Source organism: Synchiropus splendidus, chromosome 7, assembly GCF_027744825.2.
Source record: "Synchiropus splendidus isolate RoL2022-P1 chromosome 7, RoL_Sspl_1.0, whole genome shotgun sequence".
NCBI classification, from domain to species: Eukaryota; Metazoa; Chordata; class Actinopteri; order Syngnathiformes; family Callionymidae; genus Synchiropus; species Synchiropus splendidus.
In genome coordinates this window covers 18,531,223-18,552,510 of record NC_071340.1, presented here as the reverse complement: position 1 = coordinate 18,552,510, position 21,288 = coordinate 18,531,223, and the positions used below count along the sequence as shown (strand labels likewise).

At 50.8% G+C, this 21,288-nt stretch overlaps 1 protein-coding gene across 4 annotated transcripts in view; it reads right to left on the bottom strand.

The window, feature by feature from the left end:
* The window catches only part of fras1 (Fraser extracellular matrix complex subunit 1), a 33,558-nt gene extending 12,582 nt beyond the window's left edge, over positions 1 to 20,976 (bottom strand). For 3 of the 4 annotated variants that reach the window (XM_053870641.1, XM_053870644.1, XM_053870643.1), the window contains exons 1-34: positions 20,479 to 20,851; positions 19,455 to 19,486; positions 10,831 to 10,938; positions 10,469 to 10,561; positions 10,229 to 10,388; positions 9,300 to 9,433; positions 9,063 to 9,146; positions 8,896 to 8,997; positions 8,345 to 8,536; positions 7,887 to 7,976; positions 7,667 to 7,814; positions 7,460 to 7,603; positions 7,254 to 7,400; positions 7,044 to 7,187; positions 6,557 to 6,697; positions 6,346 to 6,486; positions 6,117 to 6,281; positions 5,389 to 5,529; positions 5,169 to 5,315; positions 3,967 to 4,122; positions 3,688 to 3,834; positions 3,464 to 3,610; positions 3,204 to 3,344; positions 3,000 to 3,140; positions 2,795 to 2,935; positions 2,309 to 2,606; positions 2,091 to 2,175; positions 1,704 to 2,027; positions 1,478 to 1,640; positions 1,230 to 1,402; positions 1,046 to 1,156; positions 866 to 980; positions 368 to 505; positions 270 to 302 (exon numbers count right to left, since the gene is read on the bottom strand). In XM_053870641.1, coding sequence (XP_053726616.1) covers positions 270 to 302; positions 368 to 505; positions 866 to 980; positions 1,046 to 1,156; positions 1,230 to 1,402; positions 1,478 to 1,640; positions 1,704 to 2,027; positions 2,091 to 2,175; positions 2,309 to 2,606; positions 2,795 to 2,935; positions 3,000 to 3,140; positions 3,204 to 3,344; positions 3,464 to 3,610; positions 3,688 to 3,834; positions 3,967 to 4,122; positions 5,169 to 5,315; positions 5,389 to 5,529; positions 6,117 to 6,281; positions 6,346 to 6,486; positions 6,557 to 6,697; positions 7,044 to 7,187; positions 7,254 to 7,400; positions 7,460 to 7,603; positions 7,667 to 7,814; positions 7,887 to 7,976; positions 8,345 to 8,536; positions 8,896 to 8,997; positions 9,063 to 9,146; positions 9,300 to 9,433; positions 10,229 to 10,388; positions 10,469 to 10,561; positions 10,831 to 10,938; positions 19,455 to 19,486; positions 20,479 to 20,545 — 4,693 coding nt within the window. In that variant the 5' untranslated portion in view covers positions 20,546 to 20,851. Of the gene's footprint in view, positions 1 to 269; positions 303 to 367; positions 506 to 865; positions 981 to 1,045; positions 1,157 to 1,229; positions 1,403 to 1,477; positions 1,641 to 1,703; positions 2,028 to 2,090; positions 2,176 to 2,308; positions 2,607 to 2,794; positions 2,936 to 2,999; positions 3,141 to 3,203; positions 3,345 to 3,463; positions 3,611 to 3,687; positions 3,835 to 3,966; positions 4,123 to 5,168; positions 5,316 to 5,388; positions 5,530 to 6,116; positions 6,282 to 6,345; positions 6,487 to 6,556; positions 6,698 to 7,043; positions 7,188 to 7,253; positions 7,401 to 7,459; positions 7,604 to 7,666; positions 7,815 to 7,886; positions 7,977 to 8,344; positions 8,537 to 8,895; positions 8,998 to 9,062; positions 9,147 to 9,299; positions 9,434 to 10,228; positions 10,389 to 10,468; positions 10,562 to 10,830; positions 10,939 to 19,454; positions 19,487 to 20,478; positions 20,852 to 20,878 lie in introns of those variants that run through there. The other variant, XM_053870642.1, reaches the window with a different exon arrangement.
* Positions 20,977 to 21,288: the final 312 nt, after the last annotated feature.

The following is a 21,288-nucleotide window of genomic DNA, read 5'->3' as shown; positions in this document are numbered from 1 at the left end:
GTCCAGACAAAGAGGCCTAACGAAGTCAAATGTCCACAAGGAAGTGTTTCCCCAGAATTGTCCCTGACAAGAATAGCTAAACACACACGCACATTACCATGCACACACACAAGCACTCACACACACACACATTGCAGGACTAAAGTCACAAGCTCTTCATCAGATGTTTCAGATCTCTCATTCACTCAATTGTTATCTTGCTCTGTTCTACTCTGCCTCTCAAGAGTAATTCGTCACTGGTTTCTCCTGAAATGAAGACTCCATCTTACCAGTGAAGTAGACGCTCAGGGACTCAGGCAGACCTGCAGACCAAACATGATGTTAGGCCCCTGCATATATGTGTGTGTGTGTGTGCCTGTGTGTTCACCGATGAAGGAGTACTGGTAGAGCTCCTGCAGGTGTGACGGGGCAGCTGGAGGTCTGTAGATGATCTTCCCTCTGTTGACATCGTCCTGTGTGAACACAGTGGCAGCCACGTGAGGCCTGTCCCGGTGCTCGATCGCCCCTGAGGGTGGAGGAGAGAGAAAGTTGTGTTCTCGGAGTGTGTGTAGGTGTGTGTGTGTGTTCTTATACTTCTATCTTTGTGAGAACCTGTATGTGTTTTTAATCAAGAGAGTGAGGACATTTTTGCAAAGTGAGGACATTTTGGCAGGTCTTCACTTTGTCAAGTCTCATTCTGAGGGTTAAAACTATACAAAATACCTAGGTTATTATAATTGGGTTTTAGTTTGGTAAAGAGTAAAGGTTAAGTTTAGCAATTTATTTTAGATGGTTAAGTTTAGGGCCAGATGCTGGGAAAGTTGTATCAATATATGTAAATGACGGTCCTCACTAAGATAGGAAGACAAACATGCGTGCGTGTCACCTTGACCCAGCTGCAGAGGTTTAGTGATGTTGTAGACGAGTTTCTGGCTCGGAGTTTCTGAGTCAATGAAGGACAGAGCTGAAGGAGTGAGCTCTGTGACGCGGTCCTCCAGAGCCTGGACACACATCGAGCGTCACCGCACAGTAAAATCACACAGTTGCAGTGTTTTCTCGTGCTCACCGTGACCTGCAGGTCACATTCAGGGTCCAGCTGAGGGAATCCAGGGATCTGTGGAAGAACTCCAACGGTGAAGGTCTGAGCGTCGCCCTGCTGCAGTGCCGGCGTGGAAACCTGAGCCGACAATCGGGGGTTGCGCATAAAGCACACACACACACACAAAAAGACATCAAGAAACAGGATGGACCTTGAACTGGAAGGAGTCACTAGTTGCTGCACCGCCCAAGTGTCGGTACCACACGCTGCCGTCGTTCACGTCCTGCTGGGTGAAGGAGGTGGTGGACGTGAAGCTGTCGCTCACTAGGGGGCGCCACCGCTCAGCCGGGCCATCTGCCGGCATGGGCACCAGCACCACCTCACCTGGACCAGGAGGAGGACTAGATATGACACACAGCCTGTCCACTCCTAAAGTCGGGATGGAGACATGAGACCCACCATGTCTTGGCCGCCCTTGTGCAGGGATGAGGTTGTACACCACATCCTCACTGGCCACGCCGATGACCTCAGTGTTCAGCTGCTTCCGGTCTAACCGCACCATGCCACCCTCCTTCACCCAGGCAGAGCCCAGACCAGCGAGGGTGTGAGAGGCGCCAGACATCTGCGACCACAGAAAGAGTGAGGTTGAAGCACTTGAATGGCTGTGTTGGCCTGTCTCCACTACCTTCTGCGAGATTTGAACCAGCAGCAGGAGGTTCTGGTAGCTGTGCCCATCATTGACCTGCAGCAGCACAGTGTCCTCCGGCGCCAACGACCCATCGTGGATGTAGCGGATCTGCTCTCGCAACAGCTCGTCCAGCTTAAACTGGCTTAGCGCGCGGTCGCTGTGGAGACGGCTCAGTCGGCCATGATTGGGCGGCTCAAGGACCATGAGCAGGACATCTGATGGATTGTCAGGGTCGTCCACCTGCAGGACTGACTTGGTGAGAGTGACAGCTGTGCCAGGAGCTTCAAGGTGGAGTGGGGCTAGAGCGAGAACCCGCGGGGGCTGAACATGGGGAGACAATTGTTAGCTCTTGTGTGGTGTGTGTACATGTGTGTGGGCGTGCACCTGCATGGACACCACTTGGACCTGGACCATGTGCGGCTGAGAGGAAAGTTGCGTGTCGGAAACTCGAAGAGAAAACGAGTCAGTCCTGCAGACAAATAATCATTGCCTTTGTCATCTTCCCCCTCCGCCCGCCTGCCTCCTTCCACTTTGCACTCACAATACCCCAGAACCAGAGAGGGATGTCTCATTGGATCACTCTCATGCTCCGGTCGACTCACCTGGGTTTCCCTCTGTGGTGAACAAACTGGACTTGTCCTGTACTCAGCTGGTTCCAGGTGAAGGTGTCGTCCTTGTGCAGCTCCTGGTCCCGGGCCTGCGCTCCCACCTCACCATCCTGGTCCCGCACGAGCAGAACAAGATGTCCACTTCTTGGACCTTGGACCAGATGGAAGGACATCCTCTCCACTGGGCTGTCGGGGTCGCTGACCTGGAGCAGACTTGGAACCAGGGCAGCCCGCCCGCCCAGAGGGACCAGAAGAGACCCCAGAACTTGCAGAGCAGGCGGGGCAGCATTCACTGCAGGAAAGGCTGATGTTAGTTTCTCACACAGTGGGTCCCTGCGCACGAGAGAGCAGCCAACACTCCACTCACTCACAGGAGAACTGTCTCTGACACCAGTTCACCTCAGACTGCCATGGTCTGCGCAAGGCCGCCCCCTGGTGGGTAGCTCTAGCTATCACAAGAAGTTCAGGCTGACGTCTTACCGAGGCAGCTTCTGGTCTGAGCATCCTGGTAGTATCCATGCCCACAGTCAGGGGTGCAGTAGCCCTCCATCATGAAGGTTCCTTCCCGACATGCCCGGCAGAGGCCCACACCGTCGCAGAGAACGCAGTCAGTGGAGCAAGCTGGAGTTCATATAAACAACTGTTTCAGCGGAACAGTCACACTCCACCCAACTTCCTCTCTCACCTTTGCACACTCGTGTGGCGGCATCCAGGAAGAAGCGCTGCCCACACTGGAGGACACAGTGACCCCGTAGGGCGACATGAGGAGATCGACACCTCTGACAGCGAGCAGGGCCGAGACACTGGAGGCAGCCATCGTCACAGGCTGTGGATACACACAGGGAGAACGTGAGACGCTTGCAACAGGACAGGACACACAGAAACCCACCGACACACCGGTCGCCGTCCAAGAAGAAGCCGTCCCCACAGGCCTGGGAGCAAACGCCATCCTGCAGCACCAGTCCATCCATGCACTGGACACAGTCATGGCGCTGAGGGCCCCTACAGGTGTTACAACTCCAGTCGCACTCTGAGTGACAGGAAATGTGGCATGACGTCAGTCACACACACGCGAGACAACCCCAATGAAAGGTGACAACACAAACACACAGCTTTTAGTCATGCCTGCACGTCGCCACAAGGACTGACCTCTGCAGGCGCGGCTGCTGGTGTTCAGGTAGTACTGGTGCGCACAGCTGTCGTACTGACATTCTCCAAACAGCAGAACCTTGCTGGGATCCCGACAGGAAGTGCAGGCGCCACTCGGGTCACAGGTGAGACACTGAGTGTCGCAAGCTAATAAACAAACAAACACTGTCACCTCAAGAGAGTCATCACCGCCTTAGCAGCTCAGAACGCCAGGCTGGACTCACCCCGGCAGACACGCTGACCCTCTTCATAGTGACCCTGAGGACACTCGGGAGCGCACAGTCCGGATGGCAACAGGAAGGTGGAGGCGGGACAGGAAGTGCATGACAGAGGCCCAGCACCACTGCAGGTGTCACATGATGTATGGCATCCTAGGAAAAAATCAACGTTAACTGAGGTGCTCAACGACTAACCTGTTGACCACTGAGATCACTCATGGTCAGCAGAGAAAATGTCTGTGTGTTACGATGGGTTCTGAGGAGTCGTGCACATGAGCGACTCACTGATGCAGGCGCCATGCAGTTGGAATCTTCCCGTTGGACACTGAGAGACGCAGTGGTCACCGAGCAGCAGCATCCGAGCTGACTTACACCAGAGACACACACTCCCCACCCCAGTCTGAAGGTCGGCCGTGCAGCGCTGGCAGTCTGAGCTGCACTCTGGAGGATGCACACACACACACACACACACACACACACACACACGACTGAACCAAACTGGAGAACCAGAAATAACACTGGAGTGATGGCTCGGCTCTGTGAGGGGTCAGACTCTGCACTAGGTTCTGGAGCCCAGCCGTGACTGAAGTGTCGCCGTCATAGCAGCGAAAAACGAAGAAGCTCAGGTGAGATGCTGAACCCTTTGGTTGACCTGCTCTGGCCTACTTCATTCATCATGTCTGAGTCATCATTAATAACTGGCCACTACCAGTGATCCGGCAGGAGAGGTGACCAGCAGAGCGGACATCAGTCTTCTGCGACCGTCATCTAATGACATGGTTCATAGTCCAGTTTGTGCATGGATTTCATTGTGATTAATCTCTGGCTCACAGACTTGCAGCAGTCCATCGACATGGAATTCGGATTCTAATAGGAGGGTGAGGGGAGTGTGAGGGGAGGAGAGAGGAGGGTGAGGAGGAGGGTCAGGGGAGATGAGAGGAGGGGTAAAGCTCCTGGATGATGAGGGGAACAACAGACACGGTGGGCCATGAACTCCAGCACAGAGAAGAGAAGGAGAGCATCCGGCAGGTCTGGGCATCCGAGACATTCCATTGCACCTCATGCAGGCTTAAGTGTGTAAAATGATTCCTGGGAGGATGCGTGTGAGTGAAGTGTGACGGGTGTGTGGTCTCCCAGCTCTCACAGCGTGCCGAGACAAGTCCACTAACAAAAGGTGGACCAAGACATGAGTCACAGTTCTGGCTTCAGGCCTCGGCAGCAGATCAGGTGTCAGATTTAGTCGTCTGGCCAGGAAGCCACCTTGTCTGCGGCATAATTACTTCCAACATGGAGGAGTTAGGGAGCTTGCCAGATAGAACCAAGCGTCTGTGAGGAATGTTGATGTACTGTTTCAACGAGTCGACAAACTTTGAAAAGATAAAAACAATAGACTGATGATGGAGAGAAGCAAGGTGGGGAGGAAGACACAAAGGAAGGATGGGAGGAGGGAAGGACTGCTGATGAGGAGAGAGAGCGCACACACTCACTGAGACAGCTCCCGGTGGAAGGGTTGAGGTAGCGTCCGTCTTGACAGCTGCTCCTGCAATAGCCGCTCTGCAGGGTGGCCTGTAGGGGGCAGGAGGTGCAGTCCGCCTGCGAGGGTCCAGAGCACGTGAGGCAGGAGGGGTGGCACTCTGGAGGGAGAGTCCAAGGTCATCCTCGTCACTGTCTGTCACCATGGCAACAAAGGTATGCATAAGTACTCACTGTGACATTCTTGGTCCTGCACAAACGCCCCCTGTTGGCAGGTGTGCACACAGCGCCCATCCTGCAAGCTGGCAGGGGGGGAACAGGATGTGCAGTTTTCAGCTGACGGTCCCAGACAGGTCCAGCAGGACGTGTCACACTCTAGTGGTGATACGAGCAAAGAGTCAGAGAGTGTGAGCGTTCTTTGACTAGACACTGATCTTATTTTGCTTCGTAAGGACATTTTGGCTGTTTTGAGAGAGAAAAACATAAAAATAATCCTGGTTAAGGTTAGCCATTTGTTTGGGATGGTTATGTTAAGGGTGGTAGGCTGGGGTAAGCATCAATGTAATGAGAGGTCCTCATATGGATAGAAATACAAGTATGTGTGTTCCCTCAACAGTCGACACAGTTCCATGTCAACTCATACACAAAGAGAGCGTTGCTATCAGCTGCAGCAGACCTGACTAATCTATCACCGCTGATCAACCCCCATCCCTTCCTCTTCAGGACAATAACTCATCAGTCAGTGCTCAAAGGGTCAATGTGCTGCTAGTTTCTCAGCCACAGTTGTGGTTCTATGGACAGATTCAAGTCCGGTCCACAGAGAAAACCTAGTCTGCGGGAGGGACTTGGACTTGGATCAGTCATCTGCTCATCAGCATGTAGCACCATCAGTTAGACAGTAATCTCAATTAAAACACAACATCAAGCAACAAGATAAAGCCAGATCAATACGACACACTCACCTGCGCAGGTGTGCGTGGGGTCGAGGAAGCTGTGGGCGGGGCATGCTGCCGCACAGATACCGTGACTGGAGGACGGCGAGAGCAGCAAAACCTCGTCTGCTTTGCTGCAGCGCAAACAGTCAGAGGCCCGCGGCCCAACGCATGAACGGCACGACGGGTGACAGTCTGGACGACAAAGAACCGTCAACATCCTCTACTCACTGCCCTGACACCACTGCCTGACACTTACTGTGGCAGCCGCCGTCCAGGGTGAAAAGTCCGTCACCGCAGGCATCCACACACTCCCCCTGGTGGAGGAGAAGATCGTCTGCACACATGAGGCACTGTGACGGTGCTGGCCCGTGACAGGACAAGCAGGAGGCGTGGCACGCTGCGTGAACAGAGGAGCAAGTTAAGACTGAGCAAATGGAAAGGCATGTTTCTGAAGGCTCAAGGCACACCTCTGCATCTGCTGCTCTGGTCCCTGTAGTGCTGTGTCGGGCACTGAGAAATACACATCCCATGATGCAGCGCAGCCCCTGCAGGGCAGCTGCTGCACACAGGGCTGTCGGGGAAACAGGAAGCACAGGAGGAGTCGCAGGCTGAGGAGCAGAGGAGAGGGTAAACCATGGCCTCATGGCTGCATGTGACAGAAGAAGTAAGAGAAGATGATCCATTCAGGAATCAAGCACACTTGGAATCCTTCAGGCTTTTTAGAACTTCTTCTGAAGAAAGTTCAGGAGGTTCACCCATCCAAGTTTGACATGTAAACTTCTTCATTCACTCGCTCTCACTCACACACCAGATGCTGGGAGAGTCTCGCCCAAGGTGAGACGCTCCAGAGCAGCAGCCTCTACATGTGGGCTGAGAGTCAGACGTGTCAGTGCTCCCACTTGAGTCAGCAGAGGAGAGCTCTCTGCAGCTCATCAAAGAGGAAGACGCTCTCACCGACACACACGCCCTCTCGACCGTAGAATCCATCGCCACACTCGCTCACACACTCCCCTGCTTTGAGCAAGGCAGCAGGACCGGAGCATGACGTGCACTCCTGCTGACTCGGACCGGAGCAGGTGGAACACGAGTGGTGACACCCTGGAGGAGACAGGTCAGAGGTCAGAGGTGTGAGTGCACAGACCATACCAACAGAGCAGCACTCACGACGACAGCGTCGGAGGTCGTGCTGGTAGGAATCAGCAGGACAGGAGTTCACACACTGGTCGCCATCAGGACTCAGCAGGGGCCGCTGCGAGCTGCAGGACTGGCAGTCCAGGCCACTGGAGCAGGAGGAGCAGGAGGCACGGCAAGCTGAGGAGAAGTAGCAAAGGGTCACACACACAGTGTGTCATCATCAACAGGACTCGTACCTTCACATGTGGTTCCATTGGTGAAGAATCCAGCAGGACAGGAGGTCAGACAGCGGCCCCGATGGAGGACAGACTTGGGGTCCTTGCAGGAGTCACAGTGGTCTGGAGACCCCGAACAGGACAAGCAATCTCTGTGGCACTGGACTGGAGGATGCACAGTGTCCATGTTAGTAGTACTGGGATCTGGTGGTCACATGAGTGGCTCACCTGGGTGACACTCGGGGCAGCAGCGGTCAGCGTGGGCGACGGTCAGAGTGCCTGGTGGACAGGTGGGACAGGTGCGCACGTAGCAGGTGGCCTCAGCGTTGTGACACTCGCAGGCCTGGCAGGGGCTGTCAGTCCAACGAGATGCATCCTGGAACAGAAGCTGCCTGGGTCCGATCTTTTACCTGGGCTTGGATCATTTACCTGGGCCAGAGACGCTCACCTTGTAGGACTTGCCGCGGTGAACACATGAAGTTCTCTTCGCCAAACACTCGGGGCAGCACTTTCCAGGCAGGAGACGAACTTCTGAACCCTGAAAAACAGACTGAGGTAAGAGCCCAAACCCTTCAGCGACCCCGACGGCTCTTCTCCAACGTTGTCTCAGACACCTGAGACACACCACTGAACACATCCCTGAGACCCAGATCAGGTCCACCTCTCCAGCTCAGGGGAGCTGAGCCACAGCTGAGAGCTTGCGTGACGTTGCATGAACAGCGCCCCCTTGCTGCGCTTCTGTGGCATGCATGTGACTGGGCACCTGAGCCCACAGTCAGTGACGAAACATTCCAACCAGAACCTCGGTCCGCATTACTCGTGTGACAAAACACACATGAACACGACACACTTTGATAACTCCGAACACTGACACACATACACACACACGCGCGCGCGCGCTAGTACCTCTAGACACTGGACGCGTCCACACTCGGCCCGCCGGCACAAAACGTGGCCCCGGGTGCAGCTGCAGAACTTGCAGTTGCTGGAGTTCCACATGTCACCATGGTAACGAGCCACCCCCTCGTGGAGACAGCTGCCTCTGGCTGCCACACACTCCTCGCAGCACTGACCCGCACGCTTGACCTTCACCTGACCCTGAGAGAGGACCCGAAATCGGAAGAGGCCAGAAGACACAAGAAACGAAAAGCGACGTCACTGTCAGATTAACATAGTGTGTGTTCTTGTACTTCTATATTTGTGACAACCTATATGAGTTGCAACAGAGTGACAACAGAGTGAGGATGTTTTTGCAAGCCTCAATTTGAGAGAAATTTCAAATAAAACTACAAAATAGCTAGGTTATTATAATTGGGTTTTAGTTTGGTTAAGAGTAAAAGTTAGGTTCAGCCATTTGTTTTAGATGGTTAGGTTTAGGAAGAGAGTCTGGGGAAAGGGTTATGTCAATGGCAGTCCTCACTAAGATAGGAAGACAAACGTGAGTGTGATGTACTCACCTTTTCACAGGAGATGGGTTGGCAGCTGCTGATATGGCACTTGGACTGGCCATGGTCACACACGCACGTGGTGCAGGAGTTTTTCTGCCACTGTTGTCCATTCTGATGTGAGACACACACTCAAGTCTTTAACATACTCTCTCTAACACGCGCACGCGCAGGCGCACCTGGTACTGCTTCCCAGCAGACAGGCAGGGGTCGGACACACACTGTGGACAACACTTCCCGGGCTGGATGACCAGATTTTCCTGCTGAAGAATAAAAAGAGTTGAAAATGACTCAGTGAGGTCCCAAGTTTGATGCCCACTTCACTCAGTGCAATGCCATGCTGCCCTCGAGTCAGACTGCAGTCTCTCAGCAGAGCCTTGGAGTGGGGCACCTGAGGTGCGTGTGTGCGGACTCACTGGTGTGCAGGCAACGGGTGGGCACTCCACCACAGAACACTGGACGTCCCCGTCACTGCACACACACCTGGAGCACTGGCTAGACTTCCACTCGTCCCCGTCCCTGTACAGGGATCCCTGCCAGGAGCAGGACCCTGACAGACACACAGGCACACATTGCTGAGTCACCAAGCGTTTGAGTAGTCGTTGTGTGATTAAATCACACCTGATACAACCTGCACCACTGCAGCAGCTGTTTGTCTCTATAAATAGTTGCATGTGCTCAAATCTTCTGCATCACATCACTGGTTGAGTCGTTATTGTGTGCATGTGCACACATGTGGTGTGTATGTAGGTCAGGCCTTGCTCATGGGTATCTTCACATCTGTGTGTTTGTGGGTTGTGTTGAGAGTTTCTTGGAATGTCTCTGTTAATATACTATGTTGATTCGCATGTGCATCAGTGTGTGTGTGTCCACAGACAGGTGTACGTCCCACTGTGTCTGTCCAAAACAAAGCTTAGTGAGCATGTCTGTGCCGGTGTATGCCACTGTGTTGGGAATATGAAGGTTCCTGAGTGTTGTTCCTTAACTGCAGCTGTGAGTGCAAGTACTTCTGAATGAGTGTTCCTCTATGTGCGTGTGTGTGGGTTTTAGCATATATATCCTTGTGAGGTCCAATTTGTGGGGAAACCGGAACCCACAAGGTTAAGCATCAATTTAGGGTTAAAATATCAAAATAACTGGGTTAGCCATGTGTTTTTGATGGTTAGGTTTAGAGGTAGAGGCTGGGGAAAGGGTTATGGCAATGAGAGGTCCTCACAAACATGGTGTGACAAACCTGTGTGTGTGTGTCCAGGACAGTGAGAGTGCTCGAAGCTACACAACTTAGTCTTGTCGTCTCAGGAATACAGGAAAAGTAGTCAGCAGTGTCTCACGATTGTGTTCTTACGTCCATTGCGTGCACACTTGGGGCAACACTCTCCAGGGGGGGTGAACAGCTGGTGATCGGCAGGACAGGTGACAGAGTGGCAGCGGGGTGGCCCACACGTGACTTCCCCTCGGGAGCAGACGCAGACGGAACAGGGCGCCGGGCTCCACTGACTGTCGTGCTGGGTACGACAACAGGACACGTTGAGGCCCTCAGGGACTGGCAGACATGGACAAACATCAGAGGCCCTTCGTCACTCACCCCGAATGTTTCTCCCTCGTGCTGACACGAGTTCTGAGACGACGACACACACACAGGACAGCAGTCTCCCGCTGGGATCCGCAGTAGCTCACCCTGGTCACAAATCAAGAGTTACACACCTCTCCTGAACACACAGATGAATACATACCACCAGAGCACGCATTACAATGAACACAAACCAAAAAACATCGACACACCTTCTGAGTTGACACAAGAGAAACACATTGATCACACCTGAACACACAGGAAACACAAACACACCGCACCAAACAAACATGGACACACACTGAAGCACCCGAAGACAGAGACAAAGACTCACATGGATGCAGACAGACTCACACACACACCCACACAGGTCTCACCCTCTGGGGGTCACAGTTGGGGTTTGGGCAGCGTACGGCTCTGCAGACGACCACGTTGTCTTGACAGCTGCAGCCCTGGCAGGAATCGGGCCTCCATGACGTGTTGTTCTATGACAGAGGACCACAGTGAGCTTTGACTCGTCAAACGAGCATCAGCATCATCATGAGCATCAGAAACATCTGCAGCGTCAGATCCTGGCCACACGCTGGAAGAGGATGGTGTCATTGTTTCACTGGAGCTCATCAACAGTGCACAAATGACCTTGAGCAAGTCATGAGACGAACCGACCCGCTCTTCAGAGACAGCCAGAATGAGTGAATGAGTGAGAGATGAAAGTGTGAGTGCTGAAAGTATGTGAAAATAAATGAACATGTGATCAACAGACACGTAGGGTATATATGTATGTGTTGGTGTGTGCAGTCTGGGGACCTTCCTTGCCAAGATGACTCGGGAGTGAACACCCTCTCATCTCATTACTCCTTTCGCTGCAGAGAGGATGGAAACCTCCATGTCAGACAGAAATCCTCCAATGTTATCTGGTGTCTGTGCTGCTGCAATGAACTAAAGCATCAGTCAATAATTGATGGTGGCAGGAGGACAACATGCTGACTCCTGCTGCATTTTGTCCTGAACCAGAGGCTTCAACACAGGACTAGAGCGGCCCAGCAGGACCAGAGTTCACATGAAGGACCAGAGTCCTCCCACGGGACCAGAGTCCTCCCACAGGACCATAGTCCCACTGCATGTGTGTTTAGAGTATAGAGAGATAAAGATGTGTATAGAGAGATAAAGTCACCAGAAAGCTAAAAAGCAGGCGAGTGGTTGGAGATGCTACGTTATTCTGATTTTAATTACCACAGCCCTGCTGAATAATGAACGACTTTAAAAGTAGCCACAAGAGTTCCGCTTCCTTCACACTCTCACGCGATTCTGAAAATAAATCCACTGAAAGTTCCAGTCTTTCCTGCATAAAGGAGACTCAGAACTCTGACTATAAACTCCAGAGACGCCAGAGCATCAAGAGGTGCAGCTCCTTGAGAGGAGGGGGGAGAAGGAGGACAGAAGGTGAAGTGGAGGGAGGAGAGAGGCTGAGCGAGTGGGTCGGGGAACTCCACATTTGTGTCCTGGAATAAGTTGGCAGCACTCTCTCGGGACACTTGTGGCGTCGGGACAGAGCAACGGTGCGGCTCAGAACTGCAGAGAACCTGGTGGTATCTTACATGCTTGAGATGGACATGTGTGCGATGTAAGTTTTCGAGAGATAAGTAAAGCCTTCGTCACCAATGATGTTCTGAAGTTTGAGTCTGGGGAATGTTTACTCAACGTTCTTCATTCATGAATAATGAAACTGCCGCTTGACTTCTGCGCTCTGACGGTCATGATGGAGTTTCCATGGCAACACGATTGAAACCGCGGCGCTGCCTTCATGTCCAGTGGGAACTTTGAAGTGTCGCAGTCCACATTTAGTGACGTGCTGGCCAGGATTATTTTACAGTGTCAGAGGAAGGCAGCGGCAGCAGCTATTTCCACCGTGTAACCAAATCATGCAGGTCTCGAGGAGCAGCAGGAGAGGAACCTAGTGATCACAACATCACACACACCTGCCTCTGCTTGAAGCCGCTCTACTCTGAGTCTGTGATCACCACAAAATCCCTAATGGCAGCATTACGGAGCCCAACAACTCAGTGGCAAAGACACAAACACAAAGTTTGCACTGATGTTGACAACAGCTGCTGTGGAACATTCATCTGGGCTCATGTGATCTATTCATTTCAGTTTTCAGCGAGACACAGGCCGCTGGATGAGGGGAGAGCACTGGTTGGACAGGTCAGTCATGTGACCACATACTGACATGCCTTGGGGAGGGGAGCGGCGGGAAAACAGGCGCTGTGATGAGAACGGGAATTAGCTGGGGTGAGTGCAAGATAAGGCCTGGCTCAAATCTGCAGCTCCTCATTACGTGTGTGCGTGCATTAACAAAGCTGCTTTCATCATCTCATGACTCAGCTGAATTCCTCTGATACGCAAAGACATTTTTCAGGTGCTCCTGAGGTTCTACAGTGTCACCGCACAAAGCATCAAGGACAGTCTGGCAGACAAGGTCATGGGAGAGTCAGGTGATCGTCGGCAGGTATGACAAACCTGCCGGCCAGTCATACACGAGGCAGTTCGGGGTGTTAATCTGCACCAGTGGTGAGAGGAGAAGACGGGTTAGTCATTCTAATGATGTCTTGATGAGCTGGTCGACTACAGGACGCAGCGCTATGACCAGCTGCTGTGGTTAGAGTGAAGTACCAGCGCCTCCAAAACAGCAGCGGAAGTGCCCTTAAGTAAGACTCAGAGCAGCTGCTGCTGCAGGAGCTGGGAGTGGAGCAGAATAAAAATGAAAACTAGAACTGCAGACCACAGGCTCAGGTGTCCTGCTGAGACTATCCGGGCAGATGAAAGTGGTCAGCTTGACCTTGCTCCACTGACCCGGAAAAGCCCAGAGACAGAACTCCTGCGGCCAACAGCAGACCAGGACAGTCAGTGCAGAGACTGACGCGACATTTAACGTCTGCTTTCTTGGTAGTACCAGCTAGTACCAGCTGCAGTCGCTTCAAAAGAGGTGCTTGATAGATTAGCTGAAGTGTGAAAACTTTAGAAGTGAATGATAGTAGTAACATTAAAAGTACTTTCAGAAGTATTTGTGAAGTATATTTGGACTAGTAATTGATGTGGTTGAACTGGTTGTGGTTGTAATAATAACACATATTATTGATAATAGTAGTAGCAGTAGATGTACAATTATTGTACGACTTGTTCCTGCAGTACTAGCAGTAGCACTAGTATTTGCAGTGACTGTAGCAGTACAAGCAATGGCTGAGAACATGGTGGTTTTGTAGCGTTTTCAACAGTCAGGCATTTTGGGAGGGGAGGGGTAAACATAGCCTCGGGTCACGTGGCTCATCTCCACTTTCAGCTCGAAAAACTTCCTGGCCGCCGGCGCTTTGATCGCTGAAACAAGGAGGTAATTACAGAGCTGCGAGGACCATGACGAGAGAGTAGTCCTCCTCATGAGTTCACCTCACATACACACTGCTTTGTTGGGGTTTAGACAACTATTACTGGTTTTTTTTCACAACAGAAAACTGCAGCACATGAGAGTGAAGACCCATCCACGATGAAGGATGAGGATCAGCTCCTCCACAGGTGAATGTGGAACTGAGTCCTGCTGTCTGAAACAGAACACTTCAATGTTTGACACACTTGAGTCCTCTGTGTTCAGTTGTGGTCCTTGTGACCTCCATGATCTTTGATCCCGGCACGACCAGACTACGTGACTTGGTTCCCAAGTGACTTGGCACTGGTGCGGGCCTAACGTTAAAGTTTAACAGACCCAGAAACAGTGTGGTGGACCAGCTATCTTATTTTTACACTTCATCAGAGTGTTAGTGTTTGAGGGTTGGAGATCAGATGTTGAGGGATCAGAATAGAACCGGATCCGATATCTCATCTCTACAGCTGCAACAAAAGTCAGAGACCGGACGGCGCCACCTTCCTGTGGCAGTTTGTAAGCATCTCCGTGAAACTGGTAGGATGAATATCTCGCCCACATCGATGACATTCCTCTCAAGTTTCCCACCATGCTCCAGAATGCCTCTTAGCTAATGACAGAGCGTCTCCCTGACTCCATGTTTTTACAGCTCCTCTCTTGATTACAGAGCTCAAACCAGGTGTTTGACAGAGGACAGAGGCCGGCAGCTTCAGTTGCGACTAGAGAACTTGAACCTGTCAGATTCCTGAAGCAACCAAGACATTGAGCATCTAAAGTAAACCTTGGTCCGAAGCTGGAGTGTCACCTCCAGTGACACCGCGACGCACCACAGGAGATACTGGGACCATTCACATTCCTGATTCACGTCTCACAGTTGTGAGACTGTGGAGAAGGTCCAGCAGCACAAAGAAGAGATGATTTAAGCTCAAGGCTGCAACCTTTCATCCGCTCTGAGTGTCTGCCAGCAGACTGGGGTCAGAGACGGACAGCACAAAAAGCTTGCAGCATTCCTGACAACAAAGAAGAACCCCCCTGTGTGCACTCAAACCATGACCACCACAGCCAGCGGGGATTGAAACCTCAATAAAACTACGGATGTCACCAAGCAACTGCTGACTCAGCTGTTTGTGTTGCTTCAGCAAGTCTCGTCCTACATGCTCGGCCTCATCTTCTCACAGCACTGTGGTTCCGTCCCAACAAACTTTTACGGTCCACAAACATCGGCTTCTTTTCCCACAGAGATCGTTATTGACCTATTTGTCACCGCAGTAATTACCCTGACAGTTAACGGCCCACAATTACAGCACTACATACAGTTTCACACCAGGACAAGGACCTCCACCAAGGACCTGGTGCAGGTCCAGCACCAAGCTGCCTCTCTGTCATCAGGTCATACCACAGGTGAATTCTGGTTGTGTCCTACAAGTATGGTGGGTTTGTTGGAGCGGCATCAACCCCACAACCTCACTGTGTCCTCACATTAAGTGCAGATGATGCTGAACTATCCTCTTGCACCCCCTACCTCCATCACAGACTGATTAAGATCTGACTCTGCAAGAAAGGCAAGAAAGGAAGGAAGGAGCAGCAACAACTTTATTGAAATATTGTGAGATCACAAAACAATCACAATCAGTGTGACTGAAAAATAAGTGCTGCAATGCAGTCAACACACCACAATCAGCAGAGCTTTGTTGACTTGCTTTGTTTTTTGTATATATTACTATTGTTAAAGAAGTCATCAATAATAGTGAAGTGGGTCATATCAATCATCAATATCCTAGCCAGAGGCACGACTTGGGAGTTTTCTTTGTTTTTTTGTCCCATGACATATTTATTGTTAATTCTTTTAACAATAGCAATATATTCAAATTACAAAGTAAGTGAACAAATGCATTCACTGCATTACGGCACATAGTTGTTTTTGTCCAGTACTGTCACATGTGTTTCTCCCAGTGGGAGAAGTTTAATGACGTCATCACTCCAGCGCTTGTGCAGAACCGATACTATAGCTTTCCCGGATCCTGTACTGACAGCAAGTTTTGGCACTGTTGCTTCTCTGCTTTTTTGTTAGGTCTAACAATGGCAGTCAGTATGTTGGTGACGAACTTTAAGGCCCTAGGATGCATGTGGTCAGATGACTCCCCAAAATGCGACAGCTGCAGAGGCTGCCACTTGTCCCTCATTCTCTGAACTTGCATCACCCTGACTTTGAAGCTGAAGCACTTGTTCACACTGACACCACGCGGATCAGCCGACAGCAGATTCCTCTTGTGACGTCATTGTGGTGCGTCTCCGGATCATACAACACTGAGTTAGCTTTACTAGCTTGTAACTAGTTTTACACTTATTTAGCGTTCCATTTCAACAGATTCAACTAAGACTTGTAGATACAAGATCATTTCATACAACATATTTGTGAGTGTCCTCCTGAACATCCCGCCAGAGTAAGTTGGTGATGAGGACGGTCTGGATGTTTACGAGTCTCGTCCGTTCACACACCAGGATCTTTCCAGAGACCAGAACCTAGGCAAGCATGCGACCACTGAATCTGGCCGATGAGGCTTAAGTGTTTACTCAGAACCGTAAAACCAGCCCAGACTTGTTCTCCTTCACTGGGTCACAGGTCGCTCCACCTAGCAAGCAGCAGAATCTTGATTGTGGAGGTAGATTTCCGAAACTTGGTCAGACACTGATCAAGCTATGGTGTGGCGAGCTGAGGTGTGTGTTCGACCATGTCAGGTGTCACGTTCATGGCAGCTCCTCCTGCTGTTCGACTCGTCAGCGTGTGCCGACAAAGACTTGCTGTATAAACACTTGTAGCTGCAAGCGCCGGAAAGCTCAGACAAGCGAGTGCAGAGACGCTGCCCTGAGGGGTGAGGTGCGGGTTCGGCGAGGGGGCGATAGACAAGGCTGCTGACGGGAATCAAACACTGAGAGTGAAGTGAGAGACAAAAGATGCACGACCTCTGTGACCTGCAGCAATGAAACTGTCAGACACGACACCCCATGGCCTGTAGTGCTTGGTGGGGGGTTGGGGTGCCAGCTTGTTTGTTTGCCCATTAGCAGTCAGTGGGATCTGGCCAGGCCATTCCCCACCTCACTGCACTTGTGCACTGCTCAGTCGGGGCCCAGTTTAGTTCTGGTCCAGTGAGCACTGCAGAGGCAGGGGGCGCCGTTAGAGGGAGCGGACCGGAACACCAAGGTTTGGTTAAACTCTGCTGTGACCTTAGACAGGCGTGAGGGGAGTCCAAACTACTGTCTCTGCTCCAGTTCTCCACACTTTTGATTCCCCGATGGATGGTCTACCAGCGATGTGAGGAATTCCGCCTGCAGGCTATATTTAAACATGGAGCTGCATGTTGCCGAGTCTTTGCCGAGCACCGCGCTGGATTGACTCTCACGGCAGACTAACGTCTGTTACCCATAATCCTACGACGAAGAGGTGGTCAAAATTTCTTAGGAACAACTTTTCTGATCATTTAATGCACCATATCTCCAAGAACGTTCATCGAAAATAAGTTTGTCTAAACTCGCAGAAGGGAGGGGAGATTTAAATGTAAATAACTGGAGACAAACAAATAAACAAATAGGGAGATGCTGCATAGGAAAGGAAATGAAGGGAAATCGTATAAATAAAGATTTGACTTTGGCACGTTTCCGAGTGCAGCTGCTGGTCTGATGCAGAGATCGTCTGGAGGTGACCACCAGTGGGATCAGACAATGAGACACCCCTACCACACCCACAGTGGTGAAGCGTGTGGAGCCATGCTTTGACTAGCAGCCAATCCCCCAGGATGAAGACTATCGTGAGCATGCGTGCTGCATCTGGACTCGGGAATGGTGACCAGTTGGGGACCGAGGTTCAGGCCTGGGTCATGGGCCTGGGTGCTGAAGCTGTTCAGCGGGAGGCAATGGGCTGAGGGTGTGGCCAGAGCTGGTCTTCTGACTCAGGAGAAACGATCCCCTTACGATCCACTTACATCCGACAGGTCAGGCACTCTGTGAGCCAACTGGACCCGCAGACAAAATCTTAGGCCCAGTGGAGCTGAGGGCCTTTTTAGGGTTCTTGCGCCATCACTGTGTTCGGGGACATCCAGATGATTTCCAGACCTTCCTAATAAAATATCCGGAGAGTTCCGTTCATACGAATTGGCATGGAAACAACCAGTTCAATCTGTGTGGGCTTTGTTTTCCATTCTGTGGGAATTTGTTCACTTTGAACTCTAGGATGGCTTTTTACTGAATCTGCCCAGACCTGTCGGGACGTCCCACCTGAATCTCTGCAGCCCTCTTCCCCTTCACCTCCCCACTCAAACATTTTCACATCCCACTGAGACAACATCCTCCTGAGTGAGAGCATAAGCTTTGCCTGTAATTATTAGACGGAAAGAGCAGAGCACCTCTGTCATCACTGGGAACCCACAAGTCTCCCACGGCTAGGTGCTGCAACCACAAGTTCCACCAACATCTGAAACCCGTGACCAGCTTCAGCTGTAAAGGCTGACTGAACTCCTCGTAACTGACAGAAACATGGAAAATACAAGCTGGGTCTCATACCAGTACTACATGCTAACGGAGACATATGCTTGCAACAATGAACAAGAGATAACCACTGGTGTTCTTGCATGAAGATTTGTAAACAATGCAATCCAGCTGTGACTTTCACCCCTAGTGGTTCAATTTGTTGCCAGGCTCGCAGAGACCGACTTTAGCTTCGGAACATCCCTTGTCGTTGTCATTCCCTGACTGTCTCACAGACGTTGTAGGATGTGGTGTGAATGAATGACATAGTTGATCATCTAAGGGCACATTCACTCTCTGATCTGTGCCCTTAGATGATCCATGTCATTCATTCGACAACTTCTGTGAGACAGTCAAGGAAGCTTGTGATGGACGCGTTGTCTTCTGCAATAAGTTTGGATCATGCATCACAGACCAGGAGCTTGTTGGGTGGAAGTTTCGCCATATCAGAGCGGCGTCGCTCCTTAATCCAAAGCCATCTGTGGCCAGGAGTACGGCACCAGTTAGAAACAACAGCTACCTCACAGAGTGTAATGAGACACATGGCAGAGGATCAGAAGAGGAGTGGTCTAAACTCAGCATGCAACAGTATATAACGGCATGTGTTGTAAATACATTTTAGAGTCATCACTGGGCGACACTGGCGATCTGGTGCACGATAATAGTGAAGGGAAAATCAAATATGGTGACAGTCCAGGGTCTCACACACAGTCAACACAAAAGTATTTTAGGGTCCATCATCAGAGCTCCTGCGTCATTGTGCACACACACACATATCTCCAGCGTTGTGGGGACCTCTGAATGCTATAACCCATTCCCCAGCCAAAATCTAACCATCCAAAACACAGGCTAACCTTAACCAGGACTCCGAACCAAACTGAAACCCATTAATATCTCTATAATTATGAAGTTTCAATGCTCAAACTGGGGCATACCGTTGTGGGGACCGGCCAAATAGTCCCCACAAAGGCAGAAGGTTGTCACTAGGAGGTGCTTTGTCTAGAAGTAAGGATAAACCAGGTACACGTTCACACACACACACACACACACACACACAGCTCCCACCTCGTGCAGCGCTCCCTCGTAGACACAGGCTCCTGCAGCAGACAGAAGAATATTTCAAGTTCAATCACAACAGATCCATCCATTCATAGTCTCACCAGCAGAGCAAGCTGTACCTGACTCATGATAGACTCATCGTGTGTGTCTTTACTTCCAGTTTGTATGTACTATTCCAACATAACAACTATCCTTGTACTGAGTTCAGTTTTGAGTACCTATATTTTATGCGGATTACATTTCTTTACAAATTGCTCTCTTCCTCAGTTTACATCTTTCACATGACAAAAGTCCAACACGTGTTCTCTTGCTCCATATTCTTCAGTCAGGCCACAGGTGGTCTGAAGCACAGGTTGGACCACAAAACCACTTCATACCTCACCGAGTGCTGTCCTCACAAATTCTTAAAAACTGTGAAACAACAAAAATATATATATATATATATATGTAAATGTAACCGTATGTTAGAGAATTAAATGAATTAAATTTAATGTCTTTAATTTCAATGTCTCTAATTAAAATAAAGAATTAAATAACTGAAGTCTGACTTGAATAATCCTGGCTAAAAACTGCTAGCAATGCTAGCATGTTCGTGTTAGCATGTTGGAGTTAGCTCACTGTAACTTTAGGTTTCAGATGAATAACCATGTTAGAACTAATCTGCAGTAGAACTCGCTCACTCCTGACACTGAACTGAAATGTTTGCTTGGTCAGTCTCCAGAGGGATGCATTTACGCTACAGTTAGCATGCAATGTTCATATTAGAATCAGTGTACTACACTCATTTCTGTTGGTGTCGTAACAGAAGAATTTGTTATATCAGAAAAAAAACAGAAATAAACTACAGAGACAATGAGGCTTATATCCAACGATAAACTGAATTATAAAAACATTTGGCACCGTTTTCCCACAAGAAAAAGTTTCAAGCGGAGTGAAGCCGTTGCGTGACGTCACTAAATCACATCTACCTGCCCGCACAGATTCAAGGTGTTTCCCCAAAACCAGCTTCGGAGTTCAACAATATACCCACCGTGAGTCGTCCGCACCCCCGCCAGGACCCAGAGCAGCACCATAACCAGCAGTCGGAGTGCGCGCATGTTCGCCGGCGGTCAGTCCAGATCGAGTCGCCGAGGGAAGCGAACGTTTTGCCCGCGGTTCAGATGAACCAGGCGGTCATGCTGTCGGTCTGAAGACAGCGAGGCTGGTGTGCGCTTCAGATCCAGAAGTTGATCCGGTGCGGATCCTCGAACCGGGCCAGGTCCGGTTCCGTCCGACCTGCCGAGTGTTACTTGTCGTCCAGAACCGGACACGCAGGTGGATTCAATGGATCAGGTCCAGAATCTGGGTCAGAGTATGCAGGAGAGGAAGAGAGCCCAGAAGCACCGCCGAGTCAGTCTGGTGGGTATTTGGGACCCGAGCCCCCCACGCACCTCCTCACAACGCTCCCGACCCGCCCCCTCCAGGAGGACCACCACCCACGGTCCGCCGATAGAATTCGTGTCTTCATTCGTGACGCCGGACTTGTTTGGTGACGTCACTCCAGCACAGCTTCACGTTTAACAACATCCACAACACAACTGGACTCTCTCTGTCTCACACACATATATACACTCTCTCACTCTCATGTTTGAATCTCTGTCCTTGTGGGGACCTCACATTGCCACAACCCTTTCCCCAGCCTCTCGAACATCCAAAACACGTGGCTAACCTCAACCAGGACTCTGAACCAAACTGAAACCCAATTTTAATGTCCCAGTTATTTTAAGTTCGAATGCTCAAATTGATGCTTAACCTTGAGGGGACTAGCAAAAATGTCCCCACAAGTACAGCTAAATCATGT